Here is a 21135-nt window from a genome sequence, read left to right as displayed (position 1 = left end):
CACTGTCAGTATCCACATTTATCGGAAAACATATCAAAACGGTTCGAAACATTCATGAGAAAACAAATAACGATATCAGCTGTCTGTAAATGACAAAGGGGAATGATATGTGGGTAAATCAGAAAAGAGAACGTTTACAAGATAAGTACATTTGTTCTATTGGTGAACCTTAAATCGTTAAAAATGGTCAATACACATAGAACGAGCTCTGTCACAAAGAGTGCTTAAATGAAATTTCAAGACATCCTTGATCAAGCCTTCAGCAGAACTGCCATCCAAACTACAAAACAAAGATCGTTACTAGAATTTGCGTTGGTTGTTTATATCGTTTTCATCTCCTGTCATACTATTGTCATGTCAATCAAATGGAAACAGAATGAATAATATATTTAGGTTTTTGTCACATTGTTGACACATAAATACAGGGACACAACTGTAATTGTCAATGCAATACAATATCTTTATGTCCGCAGATTGGTTGTACAGGATTTTCTTTCAACAGCTTTCGGTAGAGAGGATGCCTTAAAGCACGCTTGTGAAGTGTATCTGATAGCCAATAAAACATTGTTCGGTTAATTTATAGGTTGAATGATTAATTATCGATCGTTTGATTGACTGATTATCGATTGACTATTTCACTGTTAGGTTGATGAATTGGTTCATTGAATTTTTGATAACTTCGTCTTTTTATGATTAACTAACCTATTGATTGGTTTAGTTTGGTTTAATGTTGTTTAACGTCCTGTTAACAGCCAAGGTCATTTTAGGACGTGCCTCCATGTGTGTAGTGTATGCGTGCGTGTGTGTTTGCGTGCTGGAGGCAGGGTATGTTGGTGTATTTGCCTCTTTGAGATAGCATGGATCTGATGCCGACTTTAGAGTGCTACCTCATTAAAATACCATGCTTAAGACATCTGTTGAAAGGATTAGATGTTTGAATGACGGCTGAACTTATTGATTGACTTTCTGTCTACAACAAGAAATGATTGTGTGTTTCATGGTAGTAACGCGAGGAAATTGTTTGTTCAACTTCCTGTAAAATTGGAAAGAAACCGAGCAAGAAAATGATAGAATGGAAACTCGATTTTTTTGTTCCGAAAACCTCGATTTCCGCGCACCAAAGGTTAAGTACTGTTTCCCCTTTGACGTGGAAATACTAAAGCAGTATCACAAATATTAAATTAAAACATTGAGGTTATTCGTTTTTACTTTGTTATATGGTGAAGCAATATATTTCTAGTATGTTAATAATAGAACAAGCCTAATAGGCAATCAAGTTTTTGCGTTTAAGTAAGTTTCACTGAAAGTATAAGTGCTACACCAACCACACCTGGACCATAGATGCATCTTAGGTAGTACAACTCCACCGATGCATCAAATGCGTAATGCGGCCTACCTTTCATGGTCCATTGACTTTGTCAGAATCTCCATCAATATTAAGTTTTTGCGTTTAAGTTAGTTTCTCTGAAACTATCACTGCTAGACCAACCAATCCTGACGTGTGCACTGATGGTCAAAGCGGGGTAGAGGCGAGACATATCAATCCGAATGGCTTGTTTTATAATAAACAGTTCAATCAGTGTACACTGTCAGTATCCACATTTATCGGAAAACATATCAAAACGGTTCGAAACATTCATGAGAAAACAAATAACGATATCAGCTGTCTGTAAATGACAAAGGGGAATGATATGTGGGTAAATTAGAAAAGAGAACGTTTACAAGATAAGTACATTTGTTCTATTGGTGAACCTTAAATCATTAAAAATGGTCAATACACATAGAACGAGCTCTGTCACAAAGAGTGCTTAAATGAAATTTCAAGACATCCTTGATCAAGCCTTCAGCAGAAATGCCATCCAAACCACAAAACAAAGATCGTTACTAGAATTTGCGTTGGTTGTTTATATCGTTTTCATCTCCTGTCATACTATTGGCATGTCAATCAAATGGAAACAGAATGAATAATATATCTATGTTTTTGTCACATTGTTGACACATAAATACAGGGAAACAACTGTAATTGTCAATGCAATAGAATATCTTTATGTCTGTAGATTGGTTGTACAGGATTTTCTTTCAACAGCTTTCGGTAGAGAGGATGCCTTGAAGCACGCGTGTGAAGTGTATCTGATAGCAATAAACCTATGTTCGGTGAATTTATTGATTGAATGATTATTTATCGACGGTTTGATTGACTGATTATCGATTGACTGTTTCATTGTTAGGTTGAGGAATATGTCCTTTGAATTTTTGCTTTAATTTTGTATAACGTCCTGTAAACAGCCAAGGTCCTTTTAGTACGTGCCTCCATTTGTGTTATGTATGCGTGTGTGTGTAAATGTGTGCTGGAGGTAGGGTGTGTTGGTGTATTTGCCTCCTTGTGACAGCGCGAATCTGATGCCAACTTTAGAGTGATACCTCACTGAAATACCATGTTTGAGATATTTATTGAAAAGATAAGCAGTTTGAATGACGGCTTCGGTAATTAATATCCTTTTTGTCTACAAAAAGAAATGATGGTGTGTTTCATGGTAATAAAGCGAGGGAATTGTTTGTTTCAACTTCCTGTAAAATTGGGAAAAAACCGAGCAAGAAAATGATAGAATTGAAACTCAATTTGTGTTCCGAAAGCGAGCCTTGCTTTGTGATTTGCATGGTATTTTTGCCGGAGGCGTGATTAATAATGTCTTGAAATTTCATTTAAACACTCCTTGTAACGGAGGTCGATCATTCGAATGAATGTTAAATACACCATAACAGTAGCATTAAATGCATGCTTTCAATCTTTGAAAACAAATCCATACGTATTTCCTTTAGTTAGGATGTAAACATCTCTAAAACGGACGTTTTACAAATGTATCTGATCACCACATTTCCCTATCCCGTCATAAATTTCCCAATTCATCTGCCAGAGGCATTTAAGAAAATGGTGGAATCAGCAGTATCTCCAAAATATTATTCATGCACAATATGCCATCATCTGCAATAAGAGGATACTTCTTTTTCCTTCAGCAGTTAAGTATTCGTTTCTAAGAATTAAACATAAATCAGATAGCAGTGATGTACAATTTGATCTCATTAATAATTTAAAAAAATGTCAACCGATACAAAGATCAAACAGGCATTTGATAGAACATTGAATATATTCAGTTGAGTAACACTGTACAACGCCACAAAATATATCTATTTTTAAATACTACGTTATATGAGTATGTTTGAGCGAAATTGATTCTGCGCAATACCCAATTGTTACACTGTACAAAGTCAATTCCACGAAATAGAATCAAAACAATGTAGTCTACTGATGTGTGTACACTTGTAAACAACGACGTTCATACTAATCCTCAAAAGGCCCGAGCCTAACGTGAAGCCCGTCATGGTTTCTACATCCAATCCATGTTGCCGACGCGCTTGATTGACGACGCATCTCCATACTTCCTTGCAAGAGTGATCAAACGACTTTTGTATTCACAGCTATTTACGTAGCAACCCTGGAACAGAAAAAACACCCCAAAAAACGTACAACTATTGGTATCAACGTAGACCATCAAAGAAAACTACTCTTTATTCATAGATTTGTATTAAATGAACGAGGATTGTTTCTTTCTGTTAAGTCATTGTATGGTCAGAACAAAAAACTAGACAAAAAGCCATAACTCTGCAAGTGACAGGCAGGATGCCCCAAATTTAGTACGTAGCTCTTTGCTATGTCCAGATAAACATGTTAATAAGTTTTGGTGTCTCCAAGTCAAAAACCATACAGTTTATAGCCTGGACAAAGAAAATTAAATAGGGGCCACAACGCTGCATGCGAGGAGTCCCAATATCCAACTTTAAAAGGGTCTGTTCACCATGCCGAGACATGTATGTAAATTACATTTTCCACTCGAGGTGAACAATGGTAGGCTATATGGTCTTTACCAAAGACGAACAGACTAAGACCAGTATGTTTCTCTTCTCACGATACATGTTGAAATAACTGTTTGCTAAATTGTAAGGAATTCGATGTTGGTTTTATTATCATTCATAAAAGCGATTGCTTTGGAAATGGAATATTAACCTGCAAATGCCTTTCACCACTTCCGGATAATTCATTTCGAGCGTGTGCCATTCGTCTGTTGTTGAATGCGATGATATCCCCGGGCCGAAGTCTGACTATATTCTAAAATTTATTATAATGGTATATAATAGCAAACAAAGCTGACATTTGAATAGAAGGTCACACATTTAATAAAGAGAATAAAATTGTTATACATTAAAGGGAGTGCACCCAAAATAAATGTGACTCAAAATCTATGATGACTGTATTGTCAGTTTATTCATATTTGCAATAAAATTGATACTTTCCAGTCTTAACTGCATTAAGTACAGTAATGAATCAATTGTATTCAAAATGTTTCTATAATAGATTGTGCAGTTTGGTTAAGTTCAACGTCATACTGCTATCGACTTTTAGAGTTACGTCATTGATAGACCATGCTGCAAGTTCTAGCACAATATTCCACCAGTCATATTTTACTGACAACAGGTAAACCATTTGTTGCGATTATCCTTAATACTGAACCTTTAGATGGGAATAGTAACTACCATTCTCAACGTTCAACGTATTGCTATGGAAGGCGCTGGTAAATAAAGAGATTGTTAGGCAAAAGAGAGAAACTAGAACAATGGTCCCGCAATGTGTCTTAATGCCCCCAGTCTAATTTTGTTAACATTTACCTTAACCTTAAACTTTTAAAACCTCCATTGCATTTCCCCAAATCACATTATATCAACATGCCAAATTCAAAAAAATCAAAAAAATCTTTTGGATTCTAAGATTAGGATCGTACCCCTCACGGTCTACATGTACTTTGTTAACAGTGAACTTAGCAAGTTTTTAAACTCCTATTGCACATCTACATTTAACATTTTATCACCATGTCAAATTTCAGAAAGATAAGTCTTTCGGTTTACGAATTAATTTCCTGAAACCAAGCGCGGACTGACAGGGGACGGAAACCATGATAACTATAGGTTGCCCTAAGTTTAAAGATGGCAGCAGTTGTCATGGATGCAACATATTTATTTGGACGCTTTGTACTCCAAAGTAAAAGGCAAGAAACGATTATAATTCTGCAGTGCAATCCACATTAGTTGCCTCCTACGGTATTGCTAGTTTCTTCAATAATGTTTTTAATAGAAGACACTGAAGAAAACAAACACTGCATTCTGCAGGTGCTAACATTACGTACATGAAACGGGATATAACAAGCCCATTCTTTTAACTACCTAGTAGGACGTAAAACGATAATGTGTGAATAAGGTAAAATAAATTGTAATTTTGAAAATAATACTAACTTGGATGTGAAAGTTGGAGATGGCTCTTGCAAATAACTGTTTCGCTCTGCAATAATCCAGCACGTCTTCCTTAAAGGGAAAATGTGTATCTCAGATTATTTCTATGAATGCAATCACTGCTGATCCTTGAAATTAGCTGCTGGTCATAAAAACAAGAGAACAAATTTTTAATCGTTGGAAAATTAGTCAATAAAGATGTCTGTTATACCAGGCGATTCCTTTATCTAGGTTCAATTAACAAAAATGACTGCAAAGCAATATTAAAATGTGTTCACTTAATAGAGTTCAGTAAGTGTCTCAAGCCGGTTTGACTGACATATGAAATTTCCATTATGACACATGCTAGTAGTTAAAAATAACCTTAATAGTTATGGATAAAAAAATCTATCTACGTATGAATAATATTCCAACTAAGCTTTATCTTTTAATGTAACTAATGATACAAACTAATTTAAACATTTAATAATTTTGATGTTACAAAAAAAAGAACAAAACTATGGAATAGAACTGGTGGCGATTAAATTCTTGCCTCTGCAATCTGCAATTCACTGGACGCCATTGGGCTCCAATATACCCCGATAATCTGCAAGCAAAATGACAAATACATATATTGCGTCCAAAATGTAAATAGATCATTTTAAAAACAAAACAATTGAATTGTCTTTCACTCTATGTAAACTAAAGTATTCATCATTCTCTTGTTATGGAATTTTCATCTGGTCTAAGTAACCTGTTCCTGTAAACGATTTAGCAACGGTGCTTGGATTTCCGTTTTATGTATGCTGGAGGCAATATGTTGATGTATTTGCCTCCTTGCGTAGCATTCCTGCAGGTAGGGCGTAATATTTGTACCTGCTGCCCCCATTGCACGATCGTAAGAGGCGACTAAATTTGAGATCTAATCTTTTCCTTCTTTCTAAACAACTTTCTTCTTCCTAATGTCTCCCCTGACAATGCCTCACTTTTGGCCTTTAGTTGAGCGTTCGCCCCTGTGAGGAACGCTTTGGGTCTCTGTCCCCTGGCTGAGACATACCAGAGTCTGTAAAAATGTTAGTTTATACTCCTGCTTTACGCTCAGCAATTTAGGAGTGGGACGACTTGTTCGCCTGTTGTCAGTATAATATGACCGGGTGGGGATGTCCTGCTGTGTGTCTTCGGCAGTATGTTAGTGGCAGTGAAACAATATTAAACCAAACCAAACCAGACCACATTTTGGAAGATATGATGCACGCGCACTTCCGAAGGGCAACACCTGTTCGAGGTATTTCAAATTACAATTGCAGGTTCCGGAAAAGAACTGTATTTCTTACAAGCTGACTAACTTGGAATCCCTTGCAGAATCGGGAATTTTGACAAGTTGACAACACATAAACAGACAATGCATTTATTTTGAAATTGTTCGACAGTTAAGGTACTGCAAAGGTCATAGTGATCAAGTCTTCGTTGGTTCGATGCAAAGTGGAAACATACTACTCACTTTCCTGTTATATAACTATTATCTACAAAGACAAACACGTGTAAGGGTAAAACAAAGAATCGGATTGAGAATTTTGCTAAATTGTCGGTATGAAACCGCGGATTGAAATCGTGAAACATGTTTATATGTGAAGGAGGTACTACCTGAAACGAAACATATCCGATGAAAAGTCAGTTCGTTTTATTTGAAATACAAATATCGCAAATATATGCAGGTGTCTCACTGCTAATTGTTTGATATTATTGCTCTGTCGATGCATTGATAGACACTCAGGCGCTACATTGTTTTTGTTAAAGGAGTTATTTCCCTTTACCTGGTATAAATGTTACATCAATTATTTTTAAAGGGGTTTAAACATAATTAAAATTAAAAGAATAAATAAACTTTCGAACAGAGCATTGTATTACTTGCGTCGAGGACAACCCGTCAACAATATAGTGAATAACCGATTGACGACAGGGTCAAAGGTCGTCTGCGTCGGGCATGTACGATTCAAACATCACGTATTCCAAACAATCAGTAAGTATGAAAAGCATATTGTAACTATTATAACAGGAAAGAGAATAGTGTGCTTCCACCGGGTATCGAACCCTCGGTCTCCAGGTTCCTAGACGGACGCTCTACCACTGAGCTAAAGAGAAAATTCCCTCTAACTCGAAGCTAGAAGGCGACCCGTAATCCTATGTACAATTCAAATCTACCACACTACTCCCCCATTTTAAATATGTTCGCCCTTGAACACCACAACCAAGGTTCTTACTCCCTGTTACCACAGGTAGGGCCACGCATACCATTTGTAACAGGAAAGATAATAGTGTGCTTCCACCGAGGATCGAACCCTCGAACTTCAGTTTCCTAGTCGGACGATCTACCATTGAGCTAAAGGGGAGTTCCCTCTAGCTCGAAGCTAGAAGGCGACCCGTAATCCTATGTACAATTCAAACCTGCCACACTACTCCCCCATTTCAAAATCACAAAATGATCTGGTTCCAATACAAACCCTAATAATAATGATAATAATTAATAATAATTTGAGGTTCTTACATACCGCTTTATCACAACCTAGTTCGTAGGTCGTCTCAAAGCGGTTCACAAATTATTATCCGTGGTTATAGGGCCTTTGCACCCAGCCAATATCTTTCTCAAACCCTAGGGAGCATACAGCCAGTGCTGCCATTTCGGCGCTCACAGCTAGCATTCAACAATTCTAGCACTGCACAACCACGTACTCATTTATAGCTGAGTAGACTGAAACAAGCGGAGTAAAGTATCTTCCTAAAGAATACAACACAGTGCTGTGCCGTGACTCGAACCCGCAACCCTTTGGTCACGAGTCCGGCGTCCTATCACTGGACTACCGTGTCTCATTAATACAAGTGAAAAATTAAGAAAAATCTAATCATTATGTTTTCTTTAACGTCTTTTTACTTCGCCAAATCGCATGATAACGAATACAACTGTTGTTGCTAAAAATACTGTCAAAATAAAGTATAAAAAATCCCACCTCTTTTTCTCTATTAAGGTTGATTACTGGCCTCATTATCAGCAAGTTAACTGGGGTATCGCTGAAATGAAACAGTTTCTTTTAACTAAATCAAGTCAATATTTCATTTTTTGAACATTTGTTCCTTCCGGGAATGTTGCACTCAAACTCTTACTTCACGAAGTTCTAAATGCAATGTTTACCAGAAAAAATATTTCTAAACTATGTTTATGTAAATGCAGACCTCCATGTACACTAATTGCATTTAGGGAGTCCTTTTCTTCTCTTTTCAAAAAGCCGCTTCGAATAATTCTCTGCATTTATACATTTGAAATAATAAATGACTCAAAACTACTACATATGTACCTTCAGGGTTTGGTGTGTTCTGTACAGGATTTTTTATATTCATTTTGTCTGAAACAAATCTTTGTATACTATGCATAGTTTATTTATATATATTTGCTTCTTTTTCCTTTTAACTTATGTCTGATGTATTCCCTCATGTAAACGTGTATTTTTAGTTTTGTTTGGTCCGTAACAACGTAAAGATTTAGTCCTCGGAGAAATTAAAAAAAATCTGATTTTAAGTTTGTTTTCTTTATCGTATGTTTTGAAAGGGAGTTAATGGCAGAATAGAAAATGTAAAACAATATGTTTTCATGCTGTTTTGTTAAAGATATCAACGAAACATCCAATTTTAGTTTTGGTGAAATTAGTTTTTGACTGGTTGGTTGGTTGTATAGGGTTTAACGTCCTATCAATAACAAAGGCGATTTGAGAACGTTCCTCCATGTGTGTGATTAATGCTTACATAAGTGCCTGAGGCAGGGAATTGTGGTGTAATTGCCTCCTTGTAACAGCACGGATTTGGGTTTTCGCAAATTTATGCTAAAAAAATGTATGAATGTTTATACAATTGTAAATTATTTTCTGGAAACAATAAGCAGACTTTTTTACGGCTTTAAAAAGCATCTTTTAAAATTGATAATTGAACAGAAGAGTACATCCTTAAGTTGTCGACTAGCCGTGGAACAATACAAATGAAACTTATTGAAGATTGCTTTTTGGTGTCAAATTATATAAATACTACATTCATTATAGTGTGTTAGTGTCTAAGGTCACCCCGAGGGTATCACTAATACCCGAGGCGAATCCGAGGGTGACCCTAGGCACTTTCACACTCTAATGAATGTATCACCTTTCCATTGACTCAATGTTAAAGCGAACATGGCAGTGTGAAATTAACAGTTTGTCTCGACCATGTACAACTTACCTTGATACTTCAAACGCAGTTGGAAAAGAGCAAAGAATCTCAAACTCTAATGGGTTCGTCCGTCTAAATTCCTCACATATCGCGAACATGTCCACGAAGACGGTTTCCCCTCCTACAAGGCTTTCATCAAATCTAAAAATAGTAGGTTAAAAAATAACAGATGAATCATTGTTGTATCCTTTGATTCGTTATTGAATAGTTATATGCTGCCGAGGAATTGAAACTGTAACTCTGAATTGAACAATGCGATGAGTTTAACGAGCACATACAGAAGCACTGATAGCAATTTTCATCGAGGTTGGTCATATATTATTGCACCAGTGCCTAAACACGATGTTGAAGTATGACAAAGAAAATGTCCATATTTCTTCTTCGACGTCAGTAATAATTCCAACAGAAAAAATTAGTAATGAAGGACACACCAAAGTAATAGTCTGTTTTCAAGTTATCACTTCAAACAACCAAGTTCTGTTCGATTGTGTTTTACGTCCTATTTACAGCTATGGTAATTTAAGGAAGTGCCAAGCTTTGGTGGTGAATGAGAGCGGGAGTTCCCGGAGAAAAGACACCAACTTGCGGCCAGTACCTGGCGACTGCCCAACGTAGGCCTCGAACCTAGTGGTAAAGGGCTAGCGGTAGCAGTATGTCAGACGCCTTAACCACTTGGCCACCGTGGCCACCAAAAAAGGAAAACTGTTAGTTACCTGATGCAATGTAGAAACTGTATCCCGGGTGTTGACTCGTAGTAGACCATGTCCATATGGTATTGTAGCTTTTTCCTCGAACAAGATAAATTGATGGGATTTGCTTCTTCGACAATCGCATTATAAATCTAAAAAAAGGGAAACGAATTTGTTAAGTCTAAAGGGCTAAGTAACCTTATGCTATTTATGTCGTCCGTTGTGTGTTAGTTTTAACTCAAATACTACCTAAGGGATTTATCAGGTAGGTCAGTATCCATATTGCCTCCACTGTTATAATCTTAAAAGAAATATTTTGAACTTAACATCAAGTTATAATGAAGCTACTGCAGTAAAATTCATCTCAATCTGCAGAACATGGTCCTGATAAAGTCTGGCCGTCTTTGGTGCCAGTCGGGAAATCAAAGATGGTTCTCATTGAAGCCGTCTTGAAAAGAAAATGTGATTCGGTGTCTTGCTAGGTTAGTTGGTTATTAAGGGTTAAACGTCCTATCAACAGCTAAGGTTATATCAGCACGTGCTTCTATGTGTTTTGTGTATGCGTGTATGTGCATAGTCAGGCAGAGTATGTTGAGTACATAGCGCGGATCTAAAACCGACTTTAAAGTGCTATCTCACTGAAATACCATGCCAGAGTCACCAAACACAGACTGACAACTAGTGAACCAGGATTTCAATGAAACTTCATAGGAATGTTCAGTTCGTGGTATAGACAAAGTGAGGCTAGTTTTTGGGCGGTCATATATCGAACAAGGCATTTTCAATACATGCTCCTGTTTATCGTAAAAGACGACTAATGTTGGTCCCCTGCAGAATCGGGGTTTTCTTCTGCGTCTTCTACGAAGACGACATGGAAGAGACCAAAATGATCTGCTGCCCACATTGCAACACTTGTGATCTTTTTCGTTTCCTATCTTCTTGGTCTTCTTCCTTTTCTAACTTCTTTTGTATTCCTGGCGGTGTCTCCCAATGCACAAGTATGACACTGACAAAGTGTGTTATGTTTCAGAACAGCAAAAACCATCTGCGATGATCTAGTTCCAAAATAACTCTAAGCTAATGTGGAAAAGATTCCACTCTAGCAGTACTTTGTGGCGCTGCTTTGCTCTATGTGCTGTCGTGTCACGATTTAGTATGACCGGACATCCGGCCTCTAACTTCCGGCTTAGGTAAACAAACAACCCCTTTGAGCACAGCTTCATCTTATTGTTGTACTACCAGACATGGGAGCATATATAAATGCTTTCTTCACTATGAGAATTAGTTTGTTCGTTTTTAACAATTCACAGAGGACACAATATCCGCCTTTTACGATCATGCAGTGGGATATAGCAGGTCTTTTATCTCCCAATACCTGCACGGGTTAATGAAGGTATTTACTCTATTATTATCACATGCTTAACGGCCGATCAACACAGGAGAGGTCATTATGGCCAACAATTGATCGACAAAAACATTTGCAAAATAAAAATGACATCGAACATATGTAAAGGTAAAGACTACCGTCAACTTGAATATTAAAAGTGGCTTTAGTGACTCATTTTTTTTGAAAAAATAGATCAATAGCTTTCAGATAGTATAAAAATTGTAGAGACAGATATTGTTTCGAAAAGGATTTAAGCCATGTAACGTTATTATAGGATTGTTCTCGAGTTGGCAGAAGGTCGACGCAATCTTGTAAGGTTATTTTACTTTAAATGGTTCTTGGCATGCTATGAAATGAGGCTGGTCTTAATGTTTCAATATTCTTGTCTTGGCGCCCCTGTTTGTAGCTTTGTAGCATTCAGCGATTTAAGGCAAAAAACGAGGTATTGTAGAGGCAGGCGCTAGGAAACAGAATGGTTGTAAGGAAGTAGAGAGACTAAATAGAGTCCATAAAAGTCAATCTCTCATTCTGCAAGGTGTGAAGGACTACGTTAGTTACCTCTCACAACATTCAGTTCGTGACAGTTTTTCCAATTTTGATCTCAGACCTACATGTCTGTAGTCATTAGAAAATTCACTTGAAATGATTTTGACTGTAAGTCAACACTCCTTTGTCACTGTGTTTGGCATTATTAGCGAGAAAGCGCAATTTCAAACAAGCATACTGAGTATTGCTAAAGCAATACATGTCCCCTACCGGCCCCCGTTAGCTATTACACTGTAATGATTTATAAAAATGGTGCCCTTTGTTGTTAATTTGGGAAAATGAAAAGTATACAATTAGCTTGTAACTGATTTTAATGTAATAATAATACAAGAAATTGTAATGTTAGTATTGTGACAGAGGAATTGTAGAAAACAAGAACTTCTGAAAATAGTAACGGTGACCTTGACCTTGACCTAACAACCCTAAAACTCAAACCTGTCCGAGATATAATAGTCCTTTGTAATTGTGTGAAGTTTGATCAAGGAATGAAGCCACTAAACCGCTGACAAACATTGGTACACAGACGGACGGAGAGTTCCCCCCTCCTCGGTTTCACCTGTAGGGGACTTAAAAGCACTGATTGCAATGGGGATCATTCCAAAAGTCCCAAAAACCACACGTCCTTAAATGATGTAAAAGATGTTAACGGAAGTTGTTCGCAGTCTCCAGCACACATACAAACATGCAGGCATACACAAGATGACCTGAGATGTTGATAGGACGTTAAATAAAATAAAACCAAACTAAACCAATATACACATACAAACTTAATTTTAGCAAATTTGTCAATACAAAATTTCAACCTATTAGAGGCCAGGAAATGTCCGCCAAATCAGTAAACAGAATCTGGAAGTTTACAATGCAAAGTTTTTGTTTAATAATGTTAAAAGAATCACAAATCGAATCAAACTAAATTATGATGTCAAACCTGCTTTAAGTTTAATAGTACAGAGACTGTATTTGATAGCTTACCTTTCCATACGTGCTATTGACCAGGGGTGCTACGTGTCTTGGTATGCACTGAAAAAATAAAACAAAGCTAACTATTTAGGCGATGAAGAAATAAAGTTTTATTTAATTGACAGGTCGATATTCTCTTTAACAATTCATATATTGTGCTTATTAACGAATGATGATACTTTATTGTTTTAAATTCCAATCTGTGATATTGTTGCTGTGAATATATATTTGATATTTGTTAATTACCATAGATTGTTTCATATTGTATATATACGTTATTCGCGTTAAGACACCGTATGAGTCAACCAATCGGAATAGCACTAGGTTACATGTAAATAAAACTCGTGTAAAACAACTTATTACACATGGCATCAGATTCAAAGTATATTCTACATGATATCTAATCCCCTAAAGCAAGATAATATTTTGATCATATATACAAATGACACTGGAATGTATTTTAAAAATATACACGAGAAACATCAGAACTCTTGCATACCTCCAACATCAAATCGATTGTGTTTGGTGCGCCTTTGACCAAACTTAGCCCGTGCTCGTTGATATCACTCAGCCACCTGGTACAAACAGACAGAGGACGTTGATTATTCCTATAGGTCGCTAATGATATATTTACCGAATTACATCGATTGTTGCTATGAGAACAATCCTCACCTTAGTCAGGTGTATATCAAGAGGCACAATGGCAGAGAACAATGTCAGCATTATTACAAATATTTATATAATAGACGTATACCTACTTGTGTACGTAGCTTTCCTCCTCCAAGTCCTGCCACATAACACTGGGGACACAAGGCTGCAGGTATAAAAAATTACCTTTACATTTAGCCATTTCTAAACGCGTAATGTAATACATATGATAAAAAGGAGGGGCTTTCATAAGCTATGAATGTTGCCGAATTCGATTGCTTCTTGATCTGATATCAAATATATGATAAACGATCATCAACACAGGCCTCCCCTTTCTCTCATGAACAGAAGGTTTAAAAAAATAATATGAAAATAGACTTGATTGTAGTTTACAATCTGCAAAGGGGACTTCACATTATTGAATATTGCATGTAGGTTATAATATAAGATAAACAAATTATAAAAAAAACAAAACAATATAAGATAAATGTACCTTGGTATATAAGGATGTTTTCAGAGAATTCTTTTTCTTTTCCAAACTGCTCTGAGAGTAACAGTATTTCTGCAGGAATGCCGGCGTAAATTCCCCAATGTGACTGTTATCGTTCCATTGTATTTGAACTGTGGCACTGTCTGAAACGCCGCAGGTGTGTTAGATATATATATATAAAGATTGGGGTAAAGTGTTCTTTTTGTATGGCTTTACGACCCGGCGACAATGAAGTCATATGGGGCAAACACAGCACTGTAAAAATAGACATTCACAAAAATGAATACATAAAACGTGAAATAAAGTGTAAAGGCGTAAAAACGTAAAACGTACATCAACAGGAAACGAATTGGTTGTAAGATATTATTTATATGATAAAAATTAATTCAGTGTAGATATTCATATTTTGATTACACAGAAACTGTATCAAGTAAACTTTTCACAGACGGTATATTATAGAATCTGTTACGTATTTGTTTGAAATCAGCGCATTCAATCATAAATGTTTGACTGTAAATGACTGATCACATACATGACAATAAGGTTATAACTTTGGGGCAAATGATTAACGTTTATGGTCTCCCTTTACGACACGCAGTGAGATAAAGCAGGTCTATTCTAGCCTGTTTTAAGACGTTCAACATAATACAACTGAATATGGGGCCTGTTCTTTTATGTGGAATAAACGGTTGGCCTGTTTTCTAATTGTAACATTTTCTGGTATGTTTGCAGACCTACAAATATTTTTGCAGGTCTTTGCAGGGCTTTGTAAAGGTTCGCATGAAAACAGCATCATATTACTAGGTCCGACATTATTTCATAAACGAACAACTCTTGTCCAACCGGTTAAACTGTTTAGATAGCAATAACCGAAAGCGGCCCTGGTCTCTTAATTTTCTTTTCAGATAACATAGCAATTATTGAAATATTGTTTTCACAATTGCACATTTTTGTGCTACCTGATAGTGTGGCCTTCAGTATGAGAACTTCCAGTGGCAGCTCGTCGAAGTGTAATGATCGCTGATTACTTGATGGGCAGTAACATTCGACACATCTACAATGATGTCTCAGCCACACAGCGTGAAATCTGGAATAAAATTAATATATTCTCAGTGATTATGACTTCATATATTTAAATTTACTTTGCTCGTAGTTTTTTTTATATCTACCAATAAACATATTTGTACAATTATTTATATCGGCAATAGGGATACAACAAAGCTTGACAACTCCATATGTTATTTAGGGGATAGTGCGTTGTTTTGAGTGGCTATACTGGCGATTAAAACATGAAATTTGGTTTGAACTCGAGACCGATAGGTCGAGAGATAAACCAAATTTCATGTTCTCATCGCCAGTATAGACACGAAAAACAACGTACTATCCCCATTCTAACACACTTTAACAAATATACTACGCTAGTATGTTTAGAAACATTGTATTTACTTGCTACAAGTACGTAGAAAAGTACTCTGTGACCTGTGCTGGCGACGTGTCATTCTGCAGCGAACTGACCAATCAGAAAGAAGCTTTCAAAAGTCGGTCATTTGTCCCGCCCATACTGCCGAGCGCTCGATCTGTATGTTGACAAGGCGGAATATTTGGATTGTTCGTGAACGTCCTGTTACCAAAGTTTATACGACACATTTGGATTACTATTGACCAAATTCTTACATTTCCATGTCAGTATGCTTACCAATCTGTGCGTATCGACAAAATCGGTGAGTATTTGTTTAGATCTGTGAAGAGTTTTGTGCGACACATGTGAAATGTTTCATTTGATTTCGGATCTAACTAGATGCCTACACACGGATGAACGAAAGTTTCAGTAATAAATGGAGGTATAAGAACAAGGAATGTTTACTTTTTACTTTTAAATCTATTCACCAAATATATTTCATCGGTCCTTTCTGTTCTGTCGCCTGCTAGCCTATCAGACGGTTTCACTAAGAGGCGAGCTTGACGCCATATCGTTTTGGTCAGACACGGGGCGCGGCTTAAGTGCGATGGGAGGAGCTCAACACAATTAATCATGATTCTACCGCAGATAAGAACATAGTCCGCATCCAATCAAAACACTTGTTGCAAACGAATAGTGTTACAGACCTCGATGTTTCACCGTTGTTCCATGTAATCTCCATTTTTTTCCCGGCGTCGATGACTTTGATAGTTTTTGCAGCTAATTTCGGCGCATGTGTCTATAATAAGATATCAATAAAACATTTCACTAAATTGTGGGGTTATCGTCCGTTTTATTATCAGTCCAGGTCATGTAAGTATTAAAAATCGATAATTTTAGTGTCCTCTTTTACATGACTATACAGAGTTCTATATACGGAGTTTTTTCCCCACAATTGGTTTACCACGCTATAAATCTGCTACGCTACCTACACATCTCGTTTTTAAGGTTTCAAACTACATCTGACAGTGTTGTTATATTATGCAATATTTATTTAGCTGTGACAAAAAGGTGCTGTTCTCAATATTAAATTACCTTAACTGTAATAAGACGTTAAAATCCTATAAACAAGACCAAAGCAAGCATGTGAATCGTACCATGGTAAAAGTTACATGCTATAACTGATGAAATGTTCGCGTAAAACAATACGAAAACAAAGTTACTCCTCTCTACACTCACATTCTGTAATAGAATGACTTTCTTTAACTTTAACGAAGCGGTACGAGCATTGGGTACAAGTACTTGTTTTTATACTAAACGTTTAACTCTTATCCCACCATTTTTGAATGCGAACTTTTGTCAACATTAAATTGATGAAAAGTAATTACATACATGTACCATTGCTTGAAACGATTTACAATCGTCAAGAGGTCGTCCCAGGCTCAAAACAGCTGAAGGCATTGGTTTGATATTTCGCACTAAAATAAAAGAGTTTATCAAGGTAAAACAGACAAAATTCCACACGTAAAATTAGCTAGAAAAGACTCGCGAAAATATATCAATCATTACATATAATTTAAATCTTCACATGTTTGATCTCTGATTTTAAATGTTTTCACACTCTAGTCCATGTCCAGCTGGACCATAGTTTGTTTTGAGTTTCAAACTAAACTTCCTAAAAATAGTAGTGGTTATTTCCTGCTTATAGTGCAGCATTTAGGGAAATGGTTACAACTGGTTACACTGTTGCCTGAATAATGTGAGCGGGCGGATTACTCTGCTGGGTGCTTTCGGTATGGTATTTCAGTAGGATAGCACTATAAAGTCGGCACTAGATCCGCGCTATCACTAGGAGGCAAATACACCAACATACCCCGTCTCCTACACACATACACACTTGGAGGCACGTCCTTAAATTATCTAAGCTGTTAATAGGACGCTAAACAAAATAAACCCAAACCAAACCAAACTGTACGCTACAGTGTATTATCAGCTAAGGTCATTTAAGGACGTATCTCAATGCAGTGTCTGTAATGTATGGGTTTGGTTTAGTATTGTTTAACATCCTATCAACAGCCATGGTCATTTAAGGACGTGTGTGCAAGATTCATGGATGTAGTGTATGCGTGTGTGTTTTGGGAGGCTGCGATATATTCGTGTTTGTCACCTTGTGATAGCGCGGAACTGATGCCGACTTTATATAGTGCTACCTCACTGAAACATATCGAAGACACCCAGCAGGACCCTCACCCGGTCACATTATACTGACAGGTACAATTCTTACGCCCTACCTTAAACACACATATACAAGAAGCGGAGGAAAAAACGGGGTAAAACAGTTAATAACCCAAACGTTTTTTCTTGCAACTTAACTATTTATTCAAAAAATGTTGTTTTTTTCTAATCACTGGATTTTCGTCTTCCATCACTGACGAGGTCGGTGTTCGGTCGACGTGAGGGGGTAAATACCGCGTACCAGGCCCTCTGAGATTCAAAAGGTCCTGCCCATCCAGGTCACGCTCTGAGGGCGGACATCTCTTCAGATGCGGACAGGTTGTCACGGCGGCTGCGGCCCACGGAACGACGTACTTAGTGTAGTCCTCGCTGTCCTCCTATCGTGTGATTTTGTTTGATTGATTCATTCATCTATTGGTTTTACGTCTGCTTCACTACCGAGTACTTCGGTTGTCCAGCAGACGAAGAAAAGACAGGAAATTGAGTAGAAGGGATAAAGTATGGAGTGAAGGAATAGAAAGGGAGCCGGGAGAGCAGGAGCCGGATGTCTTATATGTATTTATTGTATAAGTCTAGTTTTTGTAAGAAGGCTCATTGGCCTAATGTTTGCCTCAACCTTACACTTGTCGTAAAGCAGCACCAAGCCTGGACCGGAAGTGAGGTACCAGCTCCTTACTATTCTATGAGTTTATTTTGGTATGTGTATTTTGAAGTACTTCTAAATGTCTAATAAAGAGAACCTAGTTCTAACGGCCGAAAATAAACCTAATCCTATCCTCTGTGTCGGCGTTATCACCCCTACTCTTTTTCGAAAATCTCAGAGGGATCTTTTCCGTGCGAGATTGGACAGTTCTCACACGGGCCAACATTTATAGTCCCATCCGACGGACTGTGTGTTAGTGGTTTGTAGTTAGAATCACGCAGATGCTGTTCAATGTAATCCTCTCCTCATCATTCGTCACTGAAAATGGAGCTGACTGTACTTTACCAATGTCCTCTTTCTTATAAACCTCATCATGTCTTTCACTTAATTCGATTTTTATAATTTTAAGTGTATAGTGTGACTATTAGTAAGGGTAGAAAAGGGGAGAGGTTGTATACTCGTTACGATTTTTTTTTTTTGGGGGGGGGTTATAGAGTAATGGCCATGACTAAATAGGAAACAAATACCCAAATTAATTTCGCGTAATTTGATTGGATAATAATGATTGAGCGATAAAAATTCTTCAAAACCGATCTCAATCTCGTACTGACCACCCGAAAAATCGGAATTGCTTTGTGTCTCCTGGGGATCGAACTCACGGTCTTTATATCAATTGTCTTATGCCTAACCATTCGAGCTACGCGAGCCGCTAGATAAAACCGTAATAACTAAGCGTATTCAGTGTCCGTACCGCTTTAGCTATCATAGTGTGTAGTCCGTCTGTATACAGTATATTGATGACAAATATGAATCTGAGCAATCATGGCGGACATATACACATGTATAAGTGTGTTTGGATACGAAAGGGGAATCCCTTTTATCCTAACAACTTACCTAAATAGTTTACGTTACTAGACGTTATGCGATGTACCATGCAATTTTCAATTTGGACTGTAAATAGTTTAGCACAAGTATGATAACAAGTGAGAGTGTGGAAGGTAGGCATAGCCTCTGTGCTGGGTGCCTTCGGTATGGTATTTTAATGATGTATCACTATAACGTCGGCATGGATCCGTGCAATTACAAGGAGGTAAGTATAACAACATATCCTGTGAATACACAACACACTCAAAAATGACTTCAGCTGTTGATATGACGTTAAACTGTATATATATATCACTTGCAACAGTATTTGGCTAGTCTTCAATAATATATAAATATATCATGCACCTGAAAAACCAATACAGTGGAAACGTAAGTGCAAAATGTAGGTCTTATTTTATCAGTTAACTCGTGTTTTATATAATTAACTTGCATTTTGTCAATTTTTTCTACATATATTTTATATTTACATATGTATCTTTCAAAAGAGATTCAATACTTGTTATACCTTTTACAGAAATCTGAAATCGTGAAGTGCTGTGTATTGGGGCTTGCCTTTGCAGCATGGTGTTTCAGTGACATTGCACTCTAAAGTCGAAATCACATCAGCCTTTAAGAAAGGAGGCAAATACACAAACAAACCATGACATGTGACCATGCATTCATATATTACACACATTACGACAAGTCCTGAAATGACCTTAGCTGTTAATAGGACGTAAAACAAAATTAAAAACAAAAAATCTTTGCGTTTTGATCTGTTGTGTATATATTGGACACTTGTAACATTGTATCATCATAACTTTGCGAATGTCTTTACGTACCATTAGGTAAACCAAGTCCTCCATGTGTACATCTTGAAGCAGACGTCAGTAAACGTTTACAACACAGCAAGCTTCTAAACATGTTTTTGTTCGAATTTTTGTTTTTGTAAAATGACAGCCGACAGCATCCAGACACATTTAAATGTTTATGTGGTTCAACGTGCTATAAACCGGCAGATTGTGTATACTTGAGGTAGTCTACAAACAAAACTTGAATAAACGCGATACACTTGCAATCCGGGTTGATAACCGCAGTGAACCGAAACGTCTGTATAACAAGCAGGTTACTTCTACTGCTAGCGTTGTGAAATTCAGCCCGAAGATCCAGTTGAAACTTTTTCAATGTGTTTGTATTTCACAGAGACCCAAATAAGCTCAAACACTATGGACATTTCTTAAATGAAATTAGCTGTTCCATACACTTAATATTTTGATCCAATCTGTATATATCACCAGTCGCCATTTATTTAAATTAATCGTACAATGAGTACCAGGTAATATCCCGCATGAGCCCCATTTTATTATTCATAAGCGAAGGCGCAAGAAGCGAAGCTCTTTTCCGGTAACATGTACGAACAATTGAAGTCATGGTAACGTCGAAATGCTATGCTTACATGCAAAATCCTTTGTCACGGAAGTAGCTAGTATAGAGTTACCGCGGTCCTATTTTTACAATATTGTTTAGCTTTGCTACACATTCTCAAAAATATCTATTTATTTGATAATTTTTTCTGTGGTTATGTAAATTCATGAAATTAAAAATTATAGAAACTGAAGCTTCTTTCAAATTTTCAGTCTTTTCTTCGCTCCACCCAAACCGGAAGTATATAGTTTGAGCTATTGTGATTCTCTTCTTACACGATTT

The 21135-nt window shown here is 37.0% G+C and overlaps 1 protein-coding gene across 3 annotated transcripts in view; it reads right to left on the bottom strand.

The window, feature by feature from the left end:
- The window catches only part of LOC110462759 (gamma-butyrobetaine dioxygenase-like), a 32582-nt gene extending 12094 nt beyond the window's left edge, over window positions 1-20488 (bottom strand). The window contains exons 1-16 of one of the 3 annotated variants that reach the window (XM_021516906.1): window positions 20271-20338; window positions 19955-20056; window positions 17079-17164; window positions 16394-16485; window positions 15247-15374; window positions 14291-14430; window positions 13908-13963; window positions 13649-13724; window positions 13162-13209; window positions 10281-10408; window positions 9577-9708; window positions 8325-8385; window positions 5873-5926; window positions 5344-5412; window positions 4064-4165; window positions 3067-3494 (exon numbers count right to left, since the gene is read on the bottom strand). In XM_021516906.1, the coding sequence (XP_021372581.1) occupies window positions 3387-3494; window positions 4064-4165; window positions 5344-5412; window positions 5873-5926; window positions 8325-8385; window positions 9577-9708; window positions 10281-10408; window positions 13162-13209; window positions 13649-13724; window positions 13908-13963; window positions 14291-14430; window positions 15247-15374; window positions 16394-16485; window positions 17079-17164; window positions 19955-20012 (1338 nt within the window). In that variant the 5' untranslated portion in view covers window positions 20013-20056; window positions 20271-20338 and the 3' untranslated portion in view covers window positions 3067-3386. Of the gene's footprint in view, window positions 1-3066; window positions 3495-4063; window positions 4166-5343; window positions 5413-5872; window positions 5927-8324; window positions 8386-9576; window positions 9709-10280; window positions 10409-13161; window positions 13210-13648; window positions 13725-13907; window positions 13964-14290; window positions 14431-15246; window positions 15375-16393; window positions 16486-17078; window positions 17165-19954; window positions 20057-20270 lie in introns of those variants that run through there. The other 2 variants (XM_021516905.1, XM_021516907.1) reach the window with 2 other exon arrangements.
- Between the last annotated feature and the right edge of the window lie 647 nt (window positions 20489-21135).

The sequence above is a fragment of the Mizuhopecten yessoensis genome, unplaced genomic scaffold, assembly GCF_002113885.1.
Source record: "Mizuhopecten yessoensis strain PY_sf001 unplaced genomic scaffold, ASM211388v2 scaffold10829, whole genome shotgun sequence".
Taxonomy (NCBI): domain Eukaryota; kingdom Metazoa; phylum Mollusca; class Bivalvia; order Pectinida; family Pectinidae; genus Mizuhopecten; species Mizuhopecten yessoensis.
Note: the sequence above shows the minus strand (reverse complement) of the source record. Positions and strands in the feature narration are given on the sequence as shown.